This window comes from Primulina huaijiensis, chromosome 15 (genome assembly GCF_012295235.1).
Source record: "Primulina huaijiensis isolate GDHJ02 chromosome 15, ASM1229523v2, whole genome shotgun sequence".
Lineage (NCBI taxonomy): Eukaryota > Viridiplantae > Streptophyta > Magnoliopsida > Lamiales > Gesneriaceae > Primulina > Primulina huaijiensis.
This window is the reverse complement of record NC_133320.1, coordinates 5,263,963-5,286,093: the sequence shown is the minus strand read 5'-3', so window position 1 is coordinate 5,286,093 and position 22,131 is coordinate 5,263,963. Positions and strand designations below refer to the sequence as shown.

At 35.3% G+C, this 22,131-nt stretch overlaps 4 protein-coding genes across 7 annotated transcripts; 1 reads left to right on the top strand and 3 right to left on the bottom strand.

Annotated features, from left to right (window-relative positions):
• The first annotated feature begins 372 nt into the window (after positions 1–372).
• Positions 373–2,418, top strand: LOC140960285 (uncharacterized). Its single transcript, XM_073418497.1, has 3 exons — positions 373–650; positions 1,348–1,498; positions 1,676–2,418. Exons 1-3 carry the CDS (start codon positions 573–575, stop codon positions 2,275–2,277), a joined length of 831 nt encoding a protein of 276 aa, XP_073274598.1. The 5' UTR covers positions 373–572; the 3' UTR covers positions 2,278–2,418.
• Positions 2,419–2,769: 351 nt separating this feature from the next.
• Positions 2,770–6,041, bottom strand: LOC140960284 (dnaJ protein homolog). The gene is made up of 6 exons (XM_073418496.1): positions 5,751–6,041; positions 4,289–4,454; positions 4,038–4,176; positions 3,633–3,909; positions 3,358–3,559; positions 2,770–3,265 (listed from the first exon to the last, which is right to left on the bottom strand). The coding sequence occupies exons 1-6, from the start codon at positions 5,898–5,900 to the stop codon at positions 2,946–2,948; spliced, it is 1,254 nt and encodes a 417-aa protein (XP_073274597.1). The 5' UTR covers positions 5,901–6,041; the 3' UTR covers positions 2,770–2,945.
• Positions 6,042–13,283: 7,242 nt separating this feature from the next.
• Positions 13,284–17,646, bottom strand: LOC140960199 (J domain-containing protein spf31). 3 transcript variants are annotated; one of them, XM_073418361.1, is made up of 10 exons: positions 17,462–17,591; positions 17,309–17,391; positions 16,495–16,585; positions 16,335–16,395; positions 15,171–15,248; positions 14,736–14,809; positions 14,273–14,386; positions 14,089–14,196; positions 13,672–13,739; positions 13,284–13,601 (listed from the first exon to the last, which is right to left on the bottom strand). In XM_073418361.1, the coding sequence occupies exons 2-10, from the start codon at positions 17,365–17,367 to the stop codon at positions 13,451–13,453; spliced, it is 804 nt and encodes a 267-aa protein (XP_073274462.1). In that variant the 5' UTR covers positions 17,368–17,391; positions 17,462–17,591; the 3' UTR covers positions 13,284–13,450. The 3 variants fall into 3 exon arrangements, with proteins under 3 accessions (XP_073274462.1, XP_073274461.1, XP_073274463.1); XM_073418360.1 differs by lacking the exon at positions 17,309–17,391 and having other exon boundaries at positions 17,462–17,646; XM_073418362.1 differs by lacking the exon at positions 17,309–17,391 and having other exon boundaries at positions 13,701–13,739; positions 17,462–17,646.
• Positions 17,647–18,890: 1,244 nt separating this feature from the next.
• Positions 18,891–20,806, bottom strand: LOC140958323 (protein FAF-like, chloroplastic). 2 transcript variants are annotated; one of them, XM_073415738.1, is made up of 2 exons: positions 20,613–20,806; positions 18,891–20,464 (listed from the first exon to the last, which is right to left on the bottom strand). In XM_073415738.1, the coding sequence occupies exon 2, from the start codon at positions 20,432–20,434 to the stop codon at positions 18,977–18,979; it is 1,458 nt and encodes a 485-aa protein (XP_073271839.1). In that variant the 5' UTR covers positions 20,435–20,464; positions 20,613–20,806; the 3' UTR covers positions 18,891–18,976. The 2 variants fall into 2 exon arrangements, with proteins under 2 accessions (XP_073271839.1, XP_073271838.1); XM_073415737.1 differs by having other exon boundaries at positions 18,891–20,477; positions 20,625–20,805.
• Positions 20,807–22,131: the final 1,325 nt, after the last annotated feature.

The following is a 22,131-nucleotide window of genomic DNA, read 5'->3' as shown; positions in this document are numbered from 1 at the left end:
GATAGTACTATTCAAATAAAATCTATTACTCGTGTTCAATATTTATCTTTTCAACTCTTATTTTAATATCAATCAAATTACTTAAAAAAAATGGTATACGCGTACACGGGTTCAATAGTATATTTAAATAGGATTTAGTTCTTATACTGTGACTGAAAACATAACACTTAGTAATGTGCACTTTTATACGAGATTCATCTCGTTTCATCTTACAACTTTTCAAATTTATCTGACATTATATATAAGATTTAAAATATGATCACCTTGCGTAAAAAATACGTAAGACGATTTCAAACAGGAGAGTATTCCAATTCATTTAAATGACTGGATGTCCTAAACTTACTAAACTTATTGTGTTGAGAAACCAAAGCCGACAAAAATCAATGCGGACGCGAAAAGGAATAATTAAATCAGTTAATAAACCTGTGACGTCCACCTGTCACGCTTTCCCCCCCGGCTCGGAATCCAGTGCGCCATAGAAATGAATTTTTCATTCTACTCGTTGAGAAATATCAAATACGGCGAGTTTTCAGGAGAGATAGGGAGAGACAGAGAGTGGAAAACTTCGGAACATGGCGAGTTTTCGGGAGAACGAGCAAGTTGACGTCCTTGTGATAGAGCTTCCTGCTCCACCAGGCTGGATTAAGAAGGTCTGCGTTTTTCGTCTTTTTATCGTTAATTGTTCTTCCTATTTTCTTTTTCCTGGAATTTTGATTTATTATGCATTTGGATTTTTGGTGTATTTTGAACGGGATTGATCGTTTTTCGAGTTTAATCCTGAAATGTGGTTCGTTGGTGCTGTTGCCGCATGCTGTGAGGATTTGAGTGCGAGATTGGTGATTGACGATGGACTAGGTTTTTGGTTACTGAGAATTTCACTTCTTAGTGATCTGGAATGATTGTTGTGACTCCATGGCTGCGTTAAGTGAAGGCTATTTTCGATCAATGTATCAGAAATTAATATGTTTCAGTGTAGGAGGATATCATCAAGATTGCCTGTCATGTTGTGTGATTGAGAATATTTAGCTTTGGTTTTAGTACCTTTTTTGTGGTGTTCCCTTCCTACAGATTAAAATTTTATTATGAAAGTTAAATTAACCAGATTATATCTATACCACAATCAATGTGTAGAAGTTTGAGTGGTAAGAATGGTCAAAACTGAATCAAAAGTTGATAAGAATGCTGAGTAGAGTGAAACTGATATTCGGACACCAAAGTGCCTGTCCTTCACTGTGGTTGAATACTCTGAACTTACTTTGTTATCTTTTGGATTGGAAAAAACACTTTGATTTGAAGAAATTTTTGTATCTATGAGTACATTTTTTTTCTCGTTTCTAAAATAATCAGTTCACTCCGAGGAAAGGTGGTACACCTCGAAGAAATGACATTGTTTTCATATCCCCCACTGGAGAAGAGATCAAGCATAAGAGGCAGTTGGAGCGATACCTCAAATCTCATACTGGCGGTCCCGCTATCTCTGAGTTTGATTGGGGTTTAGGTACTTTCAATTGCCTGTTATTTCCTCTCACACACAGAAGAATTCTCATTGTGAAGTGATGCTAAAACAAATGGATGTATTCAATTAGGATACAGGAAGTAGGTAAATATTTGCCTGCTTGGTCATCTGAATGTTTTTAGGCGCTATAAGACATCAACCAGCTTTTGTATTTTGCAGGTGACAGCCCAAGGCGTTCTGCAAGATTGAGTGAGAAATTGAAGGCAGAAGAGGCAGCTGAAAGTGAATCTCCCAAGAAAAAGCAAAGAAAATCTAGTCTAAAGAAAGAAGCCAAAGATAAGAATAATAATGCAGAAGTAGAAGATGAAGCCATTGAAAACAACAATGTTGCTGCAGAAGAAGCTAAAGAAAGCGGTGAAATTTCTATGGCACGCGGAGAAGATGCTGGTAATGCAGAGGTTATCACCGATGAAGTTCTTCCACAGAAGGTTGATATTGAAATAACAGAGGAGAAAACTGAGGGAGACGATGTTGTGGAGGAACCGCCAGATTTGGAAATTACAAAAAATACAGCTACTGAGAGTGCGGATGCTCATGCAGAGGGATCAAAGAAAGCAACTACTGAGGTGATAGGTGTAAAAACTGAGGAATCTAAGGAGTTCGCAGGTGCAAATGGTGACGAAATCAAGGATGCATACCATGCCAAAAAGGGAACACCGGATGAGAAGGTTGATGATGCAGAAAAGATTGATGTAAATCAGAATAATGCAGAGGAGAAACAAGCAGCAGAAATTCCAGATAAGCCAGCTGTAGGTAACTAGGCCTTCCTGATTCTGCTGGATTTTTTTGCAGTCACTAATATAGCAATATAGCATCTATAATTTAGTGAACGTTTTAACTGGTAATTGTAGATTTTGTGATTTCTTGCAACATGATGCTTATACCTTTCATGTGATGTATTAGCCATTGGGTGGTTTTGATTGTTTAAATTACACATATATTACCAAAACCAACATATACATGCATAAATACAACCATGTTTCCAATTATATAAGCTGTATTTAGGGTGTTTATTCATGTATAGCGTAGGTGATAGATAATACGCTCAAATGAAAAAGATTTTGGGGGCTAAAATGAGGGTATTTTAGCAGAATAGAAATAGATGAGATTATAAAACAAGGTCACGACTGAGCAGTCTGAGCATAGATGATAATCATACCCTAAAATGAAAAAGGTTGGGGGGTAAACGAAAGTATATTTTTACAGAATAGATAAGAGCATACTCAAAAGCACAAAAATAAACGCTGGATGTATCACAAAACTAGACGATGCAATTTCCAAATATAGAACAATCTTATCTCCAAGTATAACTCCATAAAACTAAATTAAATCAGTAGGTAACATCACCCTAGAAACAAAAAGCACCTTCCACGCTTTTCCATATTTCAAATAAAACCACCTCAAATAAGAGACATTGGACTTGAACCAATCACTGTTGGGCACATTGCACCCTTTGAGCTCCACCATGCGTATCTTCATCCTCGTCATAAGCTTCCTGCTGCTGAGCCTGTCTCCTTCGCATCTCCTCCTCAATGTTGACATCATGCAGGGTTGTTTCCTCACACTCCTCCATTTCTACATCAGTCTGCTTTGATTGTGGCTTTGGAGGAAGAACTTTCAGCAAGGCTCCAACTTGGCCTGAACTCAAGGAATCTGGAAACTCTACATTGAAATGAATATAGAGTTTACCCTTCATGAATGGCCTCTGGTACATGGGCATTCCTTCATCGTTGATAGCCTTGTTGGAATCTAAAATTTTCACACAAGGAAAGAACATTAGAGGACTGCAAAAATGGGTCGGTCGCTGATTCAAGATAGTAAAAGTATAAAGAAACACAGACCGGGCTTCACAACTTCTCCAGGTTGGGATTTGATAAGGAGCTGTCTGCCATCTAGATGAGTTAATACGAACTGGAAGCCACACAATGCCTCGGTGAGTGAAAGTGTGTGTTCCACAAAAAGGTCATCACCACTCTTCCTCTTGAATTTTGGATGCTCCTTCTGCTGGAGTACAAAAACTATGTCTCCAGTGACAGTGTCAGGCTGCAGCATGACACATAACATTAAGAACACATGGATCCATTAATTACTGCTTATTTGTCAGGGTATGACATACCGCCTCATCAGCTTCCCCAGGGAACGTGATTTTCTGCCCGTGCTGCATGCCCTTTTCAACATGGACTTCCAAAACTTTCTTTTCCTGAACCACCTTTTCACCTTTGCATTGTGGGCATCGATCTCTATCATTGATCGTCTCTCCTGTCCCTTTACACTCGTTGCAAGGGTGTTGCATTTGCTGGATCATACCAGGGCCGAGCTGCCTGATCGAAACTTTCATACCAGATCCCTGACACCCTGAGCACTTCAATTGAGCTCCAGATTTTGATCCTTTACTGCCAACAAAGTAGCACAAGCCAAACAAATGAGGAAAATTATACTGAAAAAGAGAACATTCAAAACAATCAGGAATGTAAAACAAGCTATCAACTATACATAACATGAGGCACGGATGTGAACCTACCCATTACACTTTGAGCAAATTACATTACGTGACAGAGACAGTTTCTTGGTGGTCCCAATATATAGATCCTCAAGCGATGCCTTCAATGGGTGAACTACATCTTCTCCTCTTCTCTGCCTTCGTCCCCTACTGCTACCTCCTGGTAATCAACAAACAACTCCTTAATCAAGTTATATTCTACGAACAAGGGTCAACGAGAAAGGCAACTAACCTAAATTAAGAAAAAAGTTGATTAAAGTTAAAACAGCTACCACCAAATGGGCTTCCACCAAAGAAGGATGAGAAAATGTCAAATGGGTCATGCATGCCACCGCTTCCACCCATTCCTTCCTTAAGTGCATCTTCACCATACTGGTCATATATGTCACGTTTTTCTGGATCACTCAAAACCTCATAAGCATGAGCAAGTTCCTTAAACTGCAGCAGAAACCGGTTCATAAGCTTTTAGTTATTCAAAGAAACAATGCATCACCAGGCAATGCTTGAACAAAATACAGTGCACATAGACGGTCGTATTTGTACTTCATATATATACAAAAGCAAAAGCATTCTGCAAATTTCTTAACTTCACATCATATGAAACAATCAACAGCACCCGAAATCTAAAAGACTCAGTCAAGAACTCTATCTAATCCATAACTTGGACATGAATTGGGGTAAACTCAAATTCATTTACACAAACCAACTCAACATACGAAAAAAGTTAATAATCATTACATATGACAGTATAGCTACATCAAACTTCATGAACCTAAAGTTTTCAACAACCCTTGAAAACAAAATGAAGTATCACTTGATTCAAAATAAGAGTAAAGAGAAAACTACAGATTAAACAAGCATAATCCAACTCAAAAACTAGCAATTATAACAGATTCTTATGGAAACTCATCAAACCGTGTGAAGTAGCTCCAAACAGTCAAATTGTGCTCGGATGGAAGGATTTGAATAGGATGAGGGATTTGATTCAGGGAGGAATTTGAAACGACACTCGTCTTGTGTGGATTTCAAAGTCATCATAATCACCATTACCATTACATTTACATTTATAGAGAGTGGATTTGAAATTCATCCAACATAAATACATCAAAGCAATCAAACAGATTTAAAATCAATGGATTTGAAATCCATAACTTTAAATCCCTCCGTCCAAGTGCAACCTTAGATACAACAATGGAAGACAGTGGTCACTCTCCACTACAAACCACAATTGCAATAGGTTTGAAATCAAAATTGGATTATTTTAATAATCGGAACTGAGAAATCGCCATATAATTTAGAAAATCAACATTATATACTACATAACATAAATTTCCATCCTTTCTATATTCATTATTCACCGCCCAATAACACTGATCTAGTTCGTACCCTTTCGTTTCACCAGAGAAAACTAAACATATCTTTCAAAGTTACAAATTTTATCATTATCATAACAAAATTGTTCCTTCAACAGATTGCATTGTTCCCATGACTATTAAAAAACCCCAAATTTTATAAGTTAAATGGGTTTCTTCTCAGAAGAACTGATTTATAAGACTCTGAAGCCTCCTCATAAAGTGGCATCAGATCTTATGTAACTTCACTCAATCATCCATGAAAATAAACCAGACAATAATATAAAATTCGCAAGACATCCAAGAAAATTTACCTAGAAATTTCACCAAACTAATCACCCCACAAATTACACAAAACAATTCATGATTTTCTAAATTGTACCTTCTCAGGGTCTCCACCCTTGTCAGGATGATTCTTGATGGCTGCTTTCTTGTACGCCTTCTTCAAATCATCCTGCGACGCCGTTTTCGGCACCCCGAGGATCTCGTAATACTTGGTGCTATCGCTTTTCTTCGGCGCCCTCCCAAACATCTTGAATTCCTTCAAATATCCCTAATCCCAGATCAACAGATTCAATTGGTCGGCAAATCAATCAATCCTCCGTGGGATATTTGGAGAGCGGGGCAGCGAAGAGAACCAGCGAGACGTTCGAAGAGGGCGAACTTAACTAACTAGGGTTTATAAATACAGATCGCAAACGATAGAGATTGAGTGGTGATAAGATCTTGACCGTCGGTTGTGAAATTGGTGATTGGGATGATGTGAGCCGTCGATTCGAAAACTGACGGACTAGATTTTCCTTCCAGATGTTTCCATGATTTTAACCCACGATTTCTATTTCGTTCTTACTCGACTTTACCAATTTAAACAACACTCCCAAATTTCTTGAACATTCCCAATATGAGAATGTCCATTTCACAAGAAGCAATATTTTATTTTACATGCTCAAAAAAAAAAAAATATTTTACATCATACTAAATTTTATGATATATCAGAAATTATTATTATTATTTCGAATGTAAATTTGTGAGCTCCCGACTCATAATTACAACGTTATTATAATTAATATTAATAGAGAAAACATTACTGCAATTTATTTAACTATAGTAGTACAATCAAACATACTAATAAAACAATCCATAACTTTGATATAATAAGGTACAAATTTTGGACTAGATATGATATCACAAAAGATCAAACTAATAATACTTTTCATTTTCCTATTTTCTCTAGTTCAAACTCCGGTACTTCGATATCTGACTTTTATAATAACATAAAAGATAATAGAGGTGAACTCTTTTAGAACTTAATGAGGACATAAATTTGATTTATTTAATATAACAAGTCGAAAGATGATATAGTTGCGTAATATTTTAATATGATGTATAATGAAATGAAAATGGTAAAATTCCTATAAATCAATGTGAAATCAATAATAATGTAATAATTATATTGGTTTCTAGAATGAATATCATAGGCTAAAGAGATGGTTCTCACCAATATCTGGTGTAGCGTTTTTCCTTGCGTGCTGACACAGATTCAGTATACTTAATCATTTTCGAGCCAAAGTTAACTCACATTTCTGGACCAAAGTCACGTTGTTTAAATGAACAATATACTCGGGTCGATCACTCGTTTTTCATTGGACTCACTTTCTGGGCCAAAGACGCATTGTCCAGCATACTCAATTTTTGGTACGATGATCGTTGTACAGGACTCCAATAAACAGTCATTCATCCATTCATTGACAGTAGTTCATGAATGATTGAAATTCAATAGTATTCTCACGGTATCAAACATGCATTACAATATCATAAATGTGAAGTTTTAATATGATGCAATGCAATATTTAGTAAAGAGAATGGTAATTTTATTATAAATGTCTAGCTAAATGCCAAAAAGCTATATAGTAAGAAGAAACCGTGCAATATAATATCACAAACTTGTTCCTATAGACTAATTTGTGGATCACGAAAATTACAGCCCATGTATGATGGATGATTTAGTTGTGTTTTATAGTCTAGATTACGTGAAATTTTTCCAAATGCTTGACAAGTGTGATTTTAGCTTTTGACACATACTTAGCTTAATTGCTTTTAATTGATTAATAGCTTATTTCTCATTGGTTAGACACTACCAAAGGGTTTTGGTTGTCGAAAAAAGGTGATTTCCGTGAATGTTTCCATTCATAGGTCGGAAATTTGTGTACTAGACATCATGGTGAAAAAATTTTATTTTATATTTATATCCAAAAACAATGTGCATGATAGTAAAATATAATTATTAAAACAGTTCCTAGAACTTTAAAAAAAACAAGTGATAGACATTTGGTTTTCAAAACAAATTCATAATAAATCATATACTAACTTAAAAACTCTGAAACTTGGACGGAAGCCTAAAAGCACTGTAGAAATCCTCGGCCATGGTAAGTTTTTAAAAACAACGTGGCGCGTGGAAAGCACACGCCACCATGACAGCGGGAGGGTGTTCCCCGGCGACCAAGCACAGCCAAGATTTTGAGGTGAAACCACTGTGGAACGTTATGTTGTTTTTCGAAAATCTTAGTCGATACTGCCCATAATGTGTATTTTTGAAATTATTTTCATGGTGTATTTTTTAAATGATTTTCATAAGTTTGTAGTTGCCGGAAAAGGCTACTTCCTGTGACATTTTGGGCAACCGGACAACATTGGGATGAACTAGAAAATATAAATGGCAAATTTCCACACGGGTTTGGGGCCTCGCGGGAAAAACCCAAAACAAGGACAAGGATCCCCGAATTTTTCGGGTTCAGGTTCGGGTTCAGGTTCAGATTCAGGTTCGGGGATTTTTTTAAAATTCCCGAAATAGTTCAAGGTGGGTATAAAATTACTATTCCTATCTCCAAACCCACCCCGAAAGTAATATCAGTAATAAAATAATATTATTATTATTAGTAATAATATAATAATATTATTTTTTAAAATATTAGTAATAATATTATTATTAATATTGATATTACTATTAATATTGATATTACCAATAATAATAATAGATAATAATAAATTTTGGTTTTAGAAAATTTCCGAACTCGTCCTCGTCTTGTCCTATTAATATTTTTGAAACGGGGATAGGGACGGAGATGAAAAGTTGAACCCCTCAGTTTCGGGTTCGAGGAAACGAGGATCGAGGCAATAGGAGTGTGGGGATGAAATTCGAGGATGGGGATGGCAAACCCGCCCCCGCCGCTTGCCATGTGTCACAATTTTCATTCAGCACCTCTCGCGCATATGCGCATCCAATCACGATCTGAATTCAACAAACATGAATATGAATATGATGTGATGAATATGTTGATATGAATATGGATATGAATATGAAATTTTGGATTTTATGAGTCCTGCAAGTAACTTGTTGAAGTGTTTGAAACAAAGAAAACTCAATCTACCCCGCTCACTAGCTTCTATCTCCGTCTCCAGGAACCTGCCAAGCCCCTCCCTACCCTACCCTATTGTCATCCTTACTAGAGAATATAAATATCAACTTTTCTTTTATATCTAAAAACGGAAATCATGTGCAAAGTTATAAAATGAAAACATGAACATTCAACTTGCAAATGAATTTTTGGTTAAAATACCTTCACAGTTTGACCTGGTTTCAAATTTTTCTAGAGAATTTGGCTTTTGATTTTTCGACACCTCCTGTTCCAAAAGATTTCTAGATATTTGAAGAGCATTGGGAATTTTTGGGAAAATTTGAATAGGTTTCACAATAATTCTCTCAAAATGCACTCATTTTTTACAAACTTATTCCTATAAACTAACTTGTGGATCACAAAAATTACGGCCTATGTCTGATGATTTAGTTGAGTTTTTATAGACTGGACAGATTGCATAAGAAAGTTTTCCATATATTTGACAAGTGTGACTTTAGCTTTTGATGCATACTTGGCTTAATTGACTAAAAGTTTATTTCTCATTGGTTAGCCACCACCAATGAGTATTTTCCTATGCGTAAAACTTTCAATCTGTTTTCTTGTCATTATTTTATTATTTTATTTATTTATGTTTGTTATTATTATTAATATATATAATCTCTCCCCTTTTAAAGGATTTGGTCCCAATATTGGTTCTTTGCAAATAGCTTGGGGCAGAGCTTTCTTCTTTTCTCTCCCTTTTTCTAAAGTAGCTTCTTCAATGTGGTAATTACGCCATAACACTTTTATCAGGTGAATCTTTTTGTTGCGAAGCTCTTTATTCTTCTGATATCCTCTATTGGTCATTCTATGTAAGACATATCACATTCTAATTTACCTTGTTTAGGGTCAATTATTTTATCTGCATCTACATAACACTTTCGAATTTGTGATTCATGAGAAATATCATGTATTCCTGAAATACTTTCTGGTATTAATAACTTGTATGCCACATGCCCTATTCGGCCGATGATTCGAAAAGATCCAAAAACTGTGGCTATAATTTTCCTCTTCTTCTGTTTATATAATCTCTTTTCTCGGCGATACCTTTAGAAGTATATGATCACTAATTTCAAATTCCAAATCCTTCAGTCTTCTATATGCATAACTCTTCTACGGACTTTGAGCAATTTTGATCTTTGTTTGATGATTTTTACCTTATCAATGGCTTCTTGTATGACTTCACGCGATATTAATCTTTCCTTACCGTTTTTGGTACTTCGCCATCTCTATGTGTCCCAATTCAAGTGAGATCGACATCTCCGTCCATATAAAACTTTATATGGGGTCATATGGAATGTGGTTTGATGAATGTTGTTGTAGGAAAATTCCACAAAAGGTAAATGTTATTCCCAATTTTTTCAGAAATCAATACACATGCTCGCAACATGTCTTATAAAATTGAATGGTTCGTTCAGATTAACCATCGGTTTCTGGATGTGCGAATATGCTGAAATTGAGCTTGGTCCCTAGAAATTCTTGTAATTTTTTCCGTAGTCTTGAAGTAAACTTTGGATCTGGATATGAGGTTATGGTGATAGGAATTCCATGTAGCAGATTATTTCTTTTTGATAGATTTCCGCTAGTTTTTCTACGTCATACTTCTAGCAAGTAGGTATGAAGTCAACTGTTTTGGTAAAAACCACTACCCACACACTGTCATGCCTCCTTGGAGTGTTGGGAGTCCCATTACAAAATACATCGTAATAGGATCTCATTTCCACTCAAGTTGGATAAAGGTTGTAAAAGCCCCCACGATCTCTGATGTTCTGATTTTATCATCTGACGTGAAAGACATTGTTTCACAAAATCAACATCTCGTTTCATTCCTTTCCACCAAAATTGATCCTTCAAGTTCTTATACATTTCGGACCTTCCTGGATGGTTGATAAATTACGATCTGTGGGCTTCTTCCATGATTTTTTTTTTCATGGAATGAGGTTCACTAACACGGTTTCGAACATTAATACATTACTAGAATTAGTGGTGAAGTTGAGTTGTTGCTCTCCCGATTCTCTTTACCTTACAATGTCAGAATCTGTATTTTGGACTAGCTTTTTTATGACATAGAATTCGGGTTCAATTTTTAAACTCGCTAGATACCCATAGGATAAAATGTGTAACCCTCCTTAGATGTGATGCCCTTATAATTGTTATCCTTTTTTATACCAAAACTAGCAAGATTAATTTTTCGGCTTACGGCATTTGCTACCACGTTAGCTTTACCTGGTTGGTAGAGTGTGGAACAATCGTAATCTTCCATCAATTCCATCCATCTTTGTTATTTTATGTTGAGTTGTAAACATATACTTCAAACTTTGGTGATCTGTATAGATGCTAAAACTTGTCTCGTATAGAGAATGTTGTCATTTGGTTAGGGAAAACATTGTATCTCCTAATTCCATATCATGGATGAGATTCAATTTCGGAGATGCATAAGCAATGAATTTGTCTTTTTGCATCAGCACACACTCGAGTCCTTCTTTATATGCATCTGTATAAACCACAAACACAAGTGTTCCTTTGGGTAAAGTGAGTAATGGAGCAGTCGTAAATAGTTTCTTTAATTTCTGAAAAACTTTTTTCGCACTCTTCCTTCCATGCATATGATTTTTACAGGTTAAAGGTGAAAGTGGGGAAGCTATTTTTGAGAGATCCTCGATAAATATTCGATAATATCCAGCTAATCCTAGGAAGCTTCATATCTCTGTGACATTTTTAGGCTTCCTTCATTGCTCAATATTTTCTATTTTTGCGGGATCCACTTCCAGACCATTCTTGGAAATTATATGTCCCAAAAATGTTACTTTTTCTAACCAAATTTGCATTGCTAAACTTTGCATAAAGCTTATTTTCTTTTAAAGTTTGGAGAATAAGTTGTAAATGTTGCATGTATTCCTCCCGACTCTTTGAGTACACTAGGATATCATCGATGAAAATCACAACATATTTATCTAAAAATGGTTGGAACACTCGATGTGTCATGTCCATGAAAGCCGCTAGAGCATTGGTCAAACCAAATGACAATACCACAAACTCTTAGTGTCTGTAACCAGTGTTGAAACTCGTTTTGGTATGTCCTCTTCTCTAATATTCAGTTGATAGTATCCTTAGCGCAAATAAATTTTGGAATATACCTCGAATCATTGCAAAACATCAAATTACTCATCTATTCGAGGCAGATGATACTTGTTTTTTACAGTAAGATTATTAAGTTCCCAGTAGTCGATACACATTCTTAATGTACCGTTTTTTTACAAATAAAGCTAAAGCGCCCCATAATGATGAGCTCGGTCGTATGTATTCCTTCTTGATCAACTCTTCTTGTTGTACCTTTAGTTCCATTAATTCAGCAGATACCATTCTATAAGTGGTTCTGGATTTGGAGTGGCTCCGGGAGTGAGTTCAATAGTGAACTCTATCTAAATCAGGAGATAAGGAACTGATTTCTTCAGGAAAGATCTCATGAAATTCTTGAACAACTAGAATTTCTGATAACCTAGACTGCTCTTTTGGTTTGTTTATGATACAAGCTAAGAATTATTGCCCTCATGTTCTCTTAATTTTCCTAGCTTGAGAAGCAGACATTGTTTCTACGGATCTTTCGTGATTATTGGTATCATTGAAATTTGATGAGGTGAGACCTAGAAGTGTCACTTTCTTTGTGTAACAATTTAACTGAGTTTGTTGCATAAACAACCAATCCATGCCTAATATGATGTAATTTGATCAAGTTTGCTGGATATTCGTGTCATGAAACCTTATGGGACAATTTTGTAGATGATGTCTGAGGTTACCTTACTTCCATTGGCAGACTGATTTATAGATGATAAGGTAAGTGTTCTGATGGCAATGAAAAATCATGAACAAAAATAGGAGAAACGAAAGAACGTGTAGCCCCATGGTCAAATAAAACTTTCCTAATTTTTTAAAGTAAATTGACGGTACCTTCTATTATTGCAGTTGGGTCGTTTTCCTCGCTTCTTAGTGGTGGTGCTTAGGCTCTTGCTGGAACTTTGGTTTCTTTGGTGGTGGTGTTTTCTGGGGCATATATGTGCTAGTATAAGTGACTGGAACACTCGGCTTACCTACCGCATATATACTTACTAGCTCGGATCATCTCTGTATAATGCTCTGCAACGCGCTATCAACCATACTCCCCCCTTAAACTATGGCCTGATGTATCGCACTGTCAGGCAATCCTCAGTGTGCTCCTCAACTAGCTATCATCGAGCATTAACATTCAACTTACAAATGAAGTTCATGGTTAAAATACTCACAACTTGACCTATTTCGATGTCTTATGAAGAATTTGGCTTTTGATTTTTCCACACCTCCTATCCCTAAAACTTCGATAATTGAAGAGTGTTGGCTTTTGATTTTTGAATTTTTTATTTGAATTTTTGGGAATTCTTTGGTCATTCACCTCCTGCAATTTTGTGTTTCCGCTTAGTACGTCGTAAAGCAATTTGGTTCAAATAAGAGAGAATTTTTCGAATCCGATCGTGCTCTGAGCTTCACATAACTTGAAATTACTGGTGCTTTAACTACTACGATTGATTGTATTAGTATAAGTTTGAGCTTATAACAGATACAAATTAACGCCATCGCCATACACCAACCCTGCTCAACCTATGCCTTCACAGATTTTGTGCCAACAATATAGTTGATTGATCGACAATAAAAGCCTTGGTTCACCGTTGCACCGGCCTTTGGACATAGGATTTATTAGGATCCTCTGTCTTGAGCTTTGGAGGTCGAAGCTCGCCTTTCTTAACCTACAAATGTCAAAAAAATTGCATCGACTTGCACTTTTGGGGTTTAGATAAAAAAAAAAATACATCTTACTGTAACAAAATGAAACAGAGAAATCTTGCCTTCTTTCCACCCTTCATAAAGTCCCTCCAGCTGGAAACCTGAAAGATCCCAAATCAGCTGTTAGCAATGTTAGTACAAGAAAACGAGGTTCTTAGTGCACGATGAAACCAATAAACTAAAAATTTGGTGTCTTCAACTTTTCATCACATGGCTGGTTTTAACGAAACTGTCCACACTAAATTTCTCAGAGTTTCCAACAGGCACTTGTACTTCCAATTTCAAGCTCAAAGGAGGGGTAAAATATCGATTATGTAGCTTGATGTTCATGACTTAAAATCACCAGACTTTAAAATACATTCTCATTCTCACTTTTGTCGACCTATCCATCCATCTTTCTACACGCCTAACAAGTGTCATTATGTCAGATGACATGTATAAACAACAAACCCGATTCTCTCTTGTGCCTTCCCACTGCTCTTCGTGTTCACGCTTCCGTTTCCACAACTCTTTAGTTTCTTCCTCATCTTTCTTTAATCTACCTTCCTCCTCTGATATCTACAAGTTTCAAAGATAGCATGGATGTGAAGAGAGAAATTATAGCAATCGGCACAGAAAAAGTGATGCCGCATACCCTTATTTGCATCTTCCTTCTCCTCCATTCTTGATCCGTTAAAAGTTCTCGAACCTTTAACTTGAGCTGCTGCTGGAATTCATCTGATCGTTCATATTCCTGTTCATACTTTCCCTGCATCATTATTAAAAAGTATGGAAACTTATAATCTGTTCTTCACCTGCATATCAACTGATATTAAGTTCAAATTTCAATCATGAAGGGAATATATGTATTTTCATTCACATTTTAGCAGAAGCAAACAGTGTGATGCACAGGAAAAAGATGAGGTCAAACCGACCAAAAGATTAAAGATCGCATATCAACAGAAACAAATAATGGGATGGAAGGTGAAGAAATGAAAAAGACATCCACAGAAAGAAGAAGGAAATATTATTTCTGCAAATTTCAACGGACAGGGGACTATTAACAACACATGCACCAAGAATTATCAAGAAAGTGGATGCAAAAAAAGAACCTTTACCTCATCTACTAATGACTTTAACTTGGTAGCAGTGTCTTTTTTCAACTGTTTTTTCCTCTTTGCTCTAAGTTCTTCTGCAATACATTAAGAACAGATAAGTGCTTTACAGATGTACTGTAGAAAGGTCATATTTATAAGCATATGACGGAAATTCTTTATAGCTCTATACTATTATCATAAAAGACATTCCATAAAAGAATGCAGCAAAAATATTAGATGTGAAAGAGAAAAATGTGAATTGGTAGTTGATCCACTTGTAGAACTGAATATCAAGCTACAAGATTTTTTTTTTATTTGAAGCTAACCACAAGCAATTTTAATTTAAAAAACCATTTTTTTGGTATAATCAAACAATCATATTTTTAAATAACTATATATAGGCAAGAAAAATTGGAGGAAATAGGTCCTTAAGAAAAAAGAAGCTTAAGCACAAACCTTTTGCAGAATTAACTTGGTTCAAAAGATACTCCCTCTCCTGTGGGTCATGTAGTAGTTGTTGAGCTTTAGCCAAGGCTACAAGGTAGGGAAAAATAATTTCAAAGAAATATGTGAATCAAAATTCTAAGCATGAAGTTAACCAGAGCACCAAACCTTCATTTGATAAACCAAGTATGCAGTGATTTTTAACCAAAAAAAATAACCCACAAAATGTTACAACACATTGTTTGAGAAATAATAGGAGAATTGATTTAAACTGCTTTCTACTTAAAAGATGATTGCCAAATCCCATGAGAAAGGTAACCTTATCCACCTTCTTAAGCGGGAGCTTCACAATCGAACAAGAAACCATGGAAACATATAAATCTGCAATGATACTCCAATCGTAAAATTATTAAATTCCCTTGTATGAAATACAGAATTTTCCTCTATACTGAAATCTAGACATCCTCAGATATATATTAGGCTCAAAACAGGATGAAGGATTGGATAATTTTCAAACAACATAGTAAATTACTAAACACAAAGGAGCTTATACTAAACACGACCATATTTCACATGAGGGAGCTTATAATAAACACGGCCATAGTTCCTCCCATGGTGCCATTATAGGCATATAATTAGAACGAAAATTGTTTCCACCAAAAAGACCAAATACTGACTACTTAGGGGGAATTAGACGAGAATGAGCAGACGTAGTCGTTCACGTTGAATAAAAAAATTCAAATTTTATGAAAAAAATTTCGAAAGCATTCACTTTTTCTCAAAATGAAAGATTCAACTTTATAATCTTTTAAGTCCTGTTCTACTAATATTATGTGCCAGAACTACTACACACCCCAAATACCTCAAGGATCAGGGAGTTGTCATACTGTCGTTATTATCGAACAAGACCAAACCTCGGGGATGCTGATGTTGCCAAAAGAGTAGTGGTATATAATGTTACATGAAGCAAATGGGTTAACAGGATCCAATGGGCATAGAGTATTCAAGTTATTTCAAATAGATACCATCTTAACAAACTACCATAACAATAATGCTTCTATAAAACCAATGAAATGTAGAATAAGAATCAAGCTATGAAACAAACTTGTCACCAAATGCATAAAAGTGTAAAATGTTGCGTGCAGAAAATTACATATTTTGGTCAGAGTTTGTTACCAGCAAATGCCTCCTTTGCCTGTGGATGTTTGCATTTATCAGGATGAACTAGCAACGATAACTGAAAGAGGAGAAAGTAACCTTAAAAACTCCCTTCATCAAAATCAAAGATAATAATAATAATATATAGTTGAATATATTGGTAAATGCAAAAGATCACCTTGCGATATTGCTTTTTTACATCATCTGGTGATGAATCAAATGGTAGGTTAAGATGTTCAAATGAATTTAACTTGAAGCATGAAAGAATCCTACAGAAGCCAAGAATTAACAAGATAAGAAAGGTCAGCAGCAGAAGCAAAACCTCATTTAAGTCCAGTTTATTAGTATGGAACATTTGGTTCTGCGCCAGTAGCATGCGCAAAAATCACAAATAAAAGGAATTAAAAAAAGAAGGGAAGGAGGAGAGTTTATCAAAGAAACCAAAAAGATTTTTCACGAATATTTTATTCTTAAAGGGAGTCCCAAGTAGAGTCAGGTTAGCCTATGAGCCCTCACATTTTTATTGAAGTTGACATATATGTTGATGATTCCACGACTAACATTTGACTACATTACAGGGGAAAAATACTTCAGATATAGCATAGAATAATCCAATAGAGTCATCGGTACTTAATTTTTTTATAGTTGTAATTGAACACCATTCACGACACAAATGGTCAATCAATAGACTACATGATGAAGAATATTAAAAATACATGTAATCAAACAGGATAGAGTGATAAGTATCTTGCCTTAACCAAACTTTTCTCAGCAACAAATGGCACTCACCTATACCTCTGCATTTTAAAGCTTAAAGCTCGTGTTTACCCACAAGTTACCTTTATTTGCATAAATGGATTCAATGATTCCCAATTTTACGGTCGAATCATCAATACCTAATCATTGTGTATCACCCAAAAACAAATCTAAAAATTATACACGCAAACACGGCCGCACATCAATTTATATAGCCCTGAAACCTAAAAAATTACCCACAAAATTCCACTCTGACATTTCTTTGCCTCCTCGCCATCATTTCAATCAAACACATATCCAGATAAACACAAACCTATAACTAAACAAAGGAAACAAATTAAAATAAAATAATTTTACGAAATTGATACTTATAAGTCATTATAAATAACCTGTTAACTTCATTGTCACGCTCGACCTCGCTGACTTCCGCGAGGAAATTTTTAAGCAGCTGATCTTCGTCAGGTGTCGGAGCAGCAGCGGAGGTGGCAGTCTCGCCCATCGGGATTTTTCTCACCAAATATGGAAGAGGTAGTTAGTAGAGGCCTCCAATAAATGGGCCTATTTGCCTTGAGATATGGACAAATGACCCTACTATGTATAATATTTGGGCTTGGAAGGGGTTCAGAACTAGGCCCAAAATAAACTCCTAGTAACATCTAATTCCATTTGGCCTTTTGAGGTTCTGAATAAGAGCATAAATGAATCGAATCGAGTCGAATATTAATAAAAAATTTGAATCTGGCTCGAATTAAGTATATTCGAGTTTGAGTCCGATTCGAAGTTCGAAATTTTAAAATTTTGTGGTTCAAGTTTGACTCAAAATGAAGTTCATGTTCGGCTCGAAATGTTCGAACTTATTCGCGAGCCCTTTGAACTATTAATCGGATATTAAGGTTCGAAAATGAATTTCAAAAGCTCATAACATTTGAAAGGCTCGAAATATATATATATATATATATATATTAAATATAACAATATTATATTTATAAAATATTAAAACTCGAGTTCGGCTTGAAAAGAGTTCGAAAAATGAGTTCGACTCGAGTTCGGATACAAATTAAATATTTATCGAGTCGGATCAAAAAGTTCGCGAACTGACTCGACTTGTTTATCGCTCTAATTCTGAATGAGGTCCAACTCCGAAACAATTGTTAACAAAAGATTCACTAAATTGTCCAAGATAAATTACATTTATCACCCCTATAAAATAATTTTTAAAAAAAACATAAAATCTCATATCAATTAAAATTATTTGAAACCCATGTTTTTAAAATTTAGACATATTTGTCCCATTCGTGTACGGTTTTTAAAAATTGATAAAAACTTACGTGAGACGGTCTCACGGGTCGTATTTTTTGATATGGATCTCTTATTTGGGTCATCCATGAAAAAATATTACTTTTTATGTTAAGAATATTACTTTTTATTGTGAATATCGAAAGGGTTGACCCGTCTCACAGATAAATATTCGTGAGACCGTCTCACAAGAGACTACTCTTAAAAATTAGGCATACTATAACTGATTCATTAGTTCTTGAGTCGGTTGTGTTCGGTAAATCCTTTGCTGCAAACTTCGAGCTCCTAATCAATCATTCCGTCCATCTAATTGTGGATTTGTTGTTCAATATATATTCCTGTTTATCCCAAATTTTCTTTAAAATCGAAGGTGGAGGCTTTTGTGAATTATTCACATGGAAAGTCATGTGAGACATCATTTATGGTATCATATTAATTTTTAAACAGAGAAATCATTTTCTTAAAAAAATAATTGATCAAAGTTAAAACAATTAACTTTTTGCAGTGTATCTATGTTAATCGATGTTACCATTTGCTTTGAGATTGGAGTTTTCATTACCAAAGATAGGCAATTCCAATACAGAGGGACTAAGGACTTGGCTAAACAACTAGGATGTGACAATGCTACATGGCTCCCATATTAGCAAAGATCTTGGAAACTCCTTGCATCCCTTCAAATATGGAACAAAATACTCTGTCTTGTTTCCTCTCATTAGCACCAAATCTTGACTCTTTGTGCCTTTTGCCTTGCAATTGTTGTTGGTTTTGATGGGTGTGGACTGTGTGGTGGCGATAATGGAGTTGACGACACCATCACAAACGGCGGCCTTGTTCCGCCAGAAGTACTCGTAAGTGTTGAATGAGGAAGGGGGGATTTGCGGATATGAGATTGAACGAGGAACACGAGGCCGTAGTGGGAGAGGCTCAGGAATTTGGAGCTCCTCCACCGGCACCTCAGCCTCCAAGTTCATTGCTTTGTTCCTTAATCCCATCATGTTTTTCATCATTAGGCCTGATTTCTGCACACTTACCAATCTTGGCAATGATGTTGAGCTCTGATCAGCCACAAAGTGCACTACTTTCCCGGCGTTGTTAACCTGAAACTTCTCCTCTGCCACCCGTTCCTCTTCCTTCTCCTCCTCACCACCATCACAACTGCCACTATCCACAATTCCTTGATCAAAAGCTTCTTCCGTATTATCAAACACTTCATCAATCCAACTTTCATTATCCTCCATATCCTCGCTACCTTCTTGTGGGGTGTGATCATCCATAAACGATAAAACAAGGCGTCCATCTCCCCTGTGAGCTTGAAAACAGTTTCTTGAAGGAACAGACACAGCTTCAAGAATCAACCTACCGTTCTTGCGGTGGGATCGCATGTAAATCGAAGCACCATCACTAGAAATGAAAGATAGTGGGGGCGGTAAAGGAGTGGCCATTGCTTTTCTAGAATTTGGGAGATGGAAATCTCCAACAGAGTTCAATTCTTTCACCTCTTCTTGGCCTACATCACTCAGAATTTCTGAACAAAATCCATCCGATCCAGTTTCTGATCCAATACATTCAGTACACATATCAAGACTTTGTTCACTCAAAGTGATGCTTGATCTCTTCACGAGTGGATGGACGTAAGGTGGTGGAACACTAGAACAAGTCTCACTCTTTTGAACCAGAATTGAACCCCAAACATCCATCTGCTCTGGCTTTTGAATCCCGTTTCGCACTTTATGCGACAAAATCGACGCCCAAACTTCGTCTTGCCCCGGACATTTTTCGTATCCTTGTTCATCTTCCGATGATGAGACGGAAGAAGACTCTACCGAATTACCTAGTTCCCCAGAGGATGCAATCTTCTTGACAGGGGAGAAAAAGCCGTTTTGTTCAAGCCACTTCTTGGAAGACATGTCGGCCGATAGAGTTCTTCTCAAAGAGGAATTTTTAGTTCTCTCACAATCTGAGGTAAGAATAGTGCCTATGCCTTGTTTTGTTGGTGACTCCTCCTCGAGTTCATTTATCGGTGAAGAAGAAGAAAGGTAATGAAAACTCTTGTTCCTCATCGGCATATCTTCACTATTGAAGATCAAAACCGATTGCTTGCTTTCCCCTCTACAGATATCAGTATAATTCCCGTTATTGTTCGGATGATAAACAAGTGTACAAAACAAAATCCCAGATAAAAAATCAGCATTTCAACCACAAATGCAAGCAAAATCAGTACCAATGACATAAATATCTTGAAACAATCAATCATACCTCAATCAATCCAAAAACAGTATCCAAGTGTCTTTGCACAGATTGAGAAAATGGATACGATATGAGGATGATAGCGTAACAGCGAGAGGCTGTGAGAAATTTGGCTTGATTGCAAATGCAAAGGGAAGGAATTCACTATTTGTAGGAGCTCATGGGAATCTGGCTATGGACCCCACACCCCCTACGCCACCATGAAAACACCTTTTTTACTGGATTCTGTAAACTTGACTGACTTCATTTTTAGCGCGCTTTCGGGTTCCACGTTTTTTAAACTGTAATCGTTATTGTCATTTCGCGTTTTTACCAAGATTCTTTTTTTCTTTCTTTACTATAGTATAATGGTTTGTGCTGTTTGAACATTTCTCTAAAGATTCTTTCTTTCTTTTTACACCAGGTGGTGGCAATCACTCTTGATTGAAATTAGTCATAAATTTTAATAATTAATAATTTGTTAAAAGTTGTACTAGTAAGAGTCTTTTTTATAAAATCAGAATTTTTTTCCTTTCGAGTTGGGGACTTGTTATAACTCGGTCTCGAAATCTTATATTTTGATTTCAGATGATTTATAAGTCATCGGCTATATATATGTAATATGTGACATAAGAGTTCATCTAATTGTGGATATTTAATAACTAATGTGCGGATCATTGGAAACTAAATAAACCATATATGTATTGATAAATATTTATCGTTAAATAGAATATTATGATAATATACTAGAGTAACATCTCATTTCTCTTTTCTTACCGTTTGGGAAAAAAAATCTTTGGCTTTATATTTGAGTTCTACATAATAATAATTCATTAAAATTATTACTTTCAAATGCCACAATCGAATATTGACATGCCAACTGCATAATAATTCATTAAATAGTTATAACCAATAAATAACTATTGAATTAACATTCTATCATTTTCATTTAAATCCAATCATTCAAATTCCATCCATAGTTTTTAAACATCCATAGTTTTTAAACATGGTTTTTTTGTATTTACGTCTCATAGACGTAGAGTATTGGACACTTAGACCATCTCCAATCTACTGCATTACATTTTGCACTATATTCTGCACTACAATAGTGTAACACTAAATTCATCTCCAACCTATCTACACTACATTCTACACTAAAAAAAAAATATTCTCAGAATATTCTTATAATATTAATTTTAATTCAATAATAACTATTTATAATTCCATTACACAATTATACATAATAAATATAATTATATTATTTCATTATTTATTAGAAAATCGATTAATTATTTTATATAAATAAAATAATTATTTAATTTAATATCTATTTAATTTTAAAAAAAATTTTAAAAAAATTTAAATTAATATTTAAGTTTCAAGAGGAAATTATTTTAAAATTTTAAAAAATAAAAATATTAATTATATAATTAATATATAATAAAATATTAAATATTTATAATTATTTAAAAACAAATAAAAAAATTTTAAAAAAAAAATAAAAGAGCTGCGCCACATCTAGAGTGGGTTTTAGGAC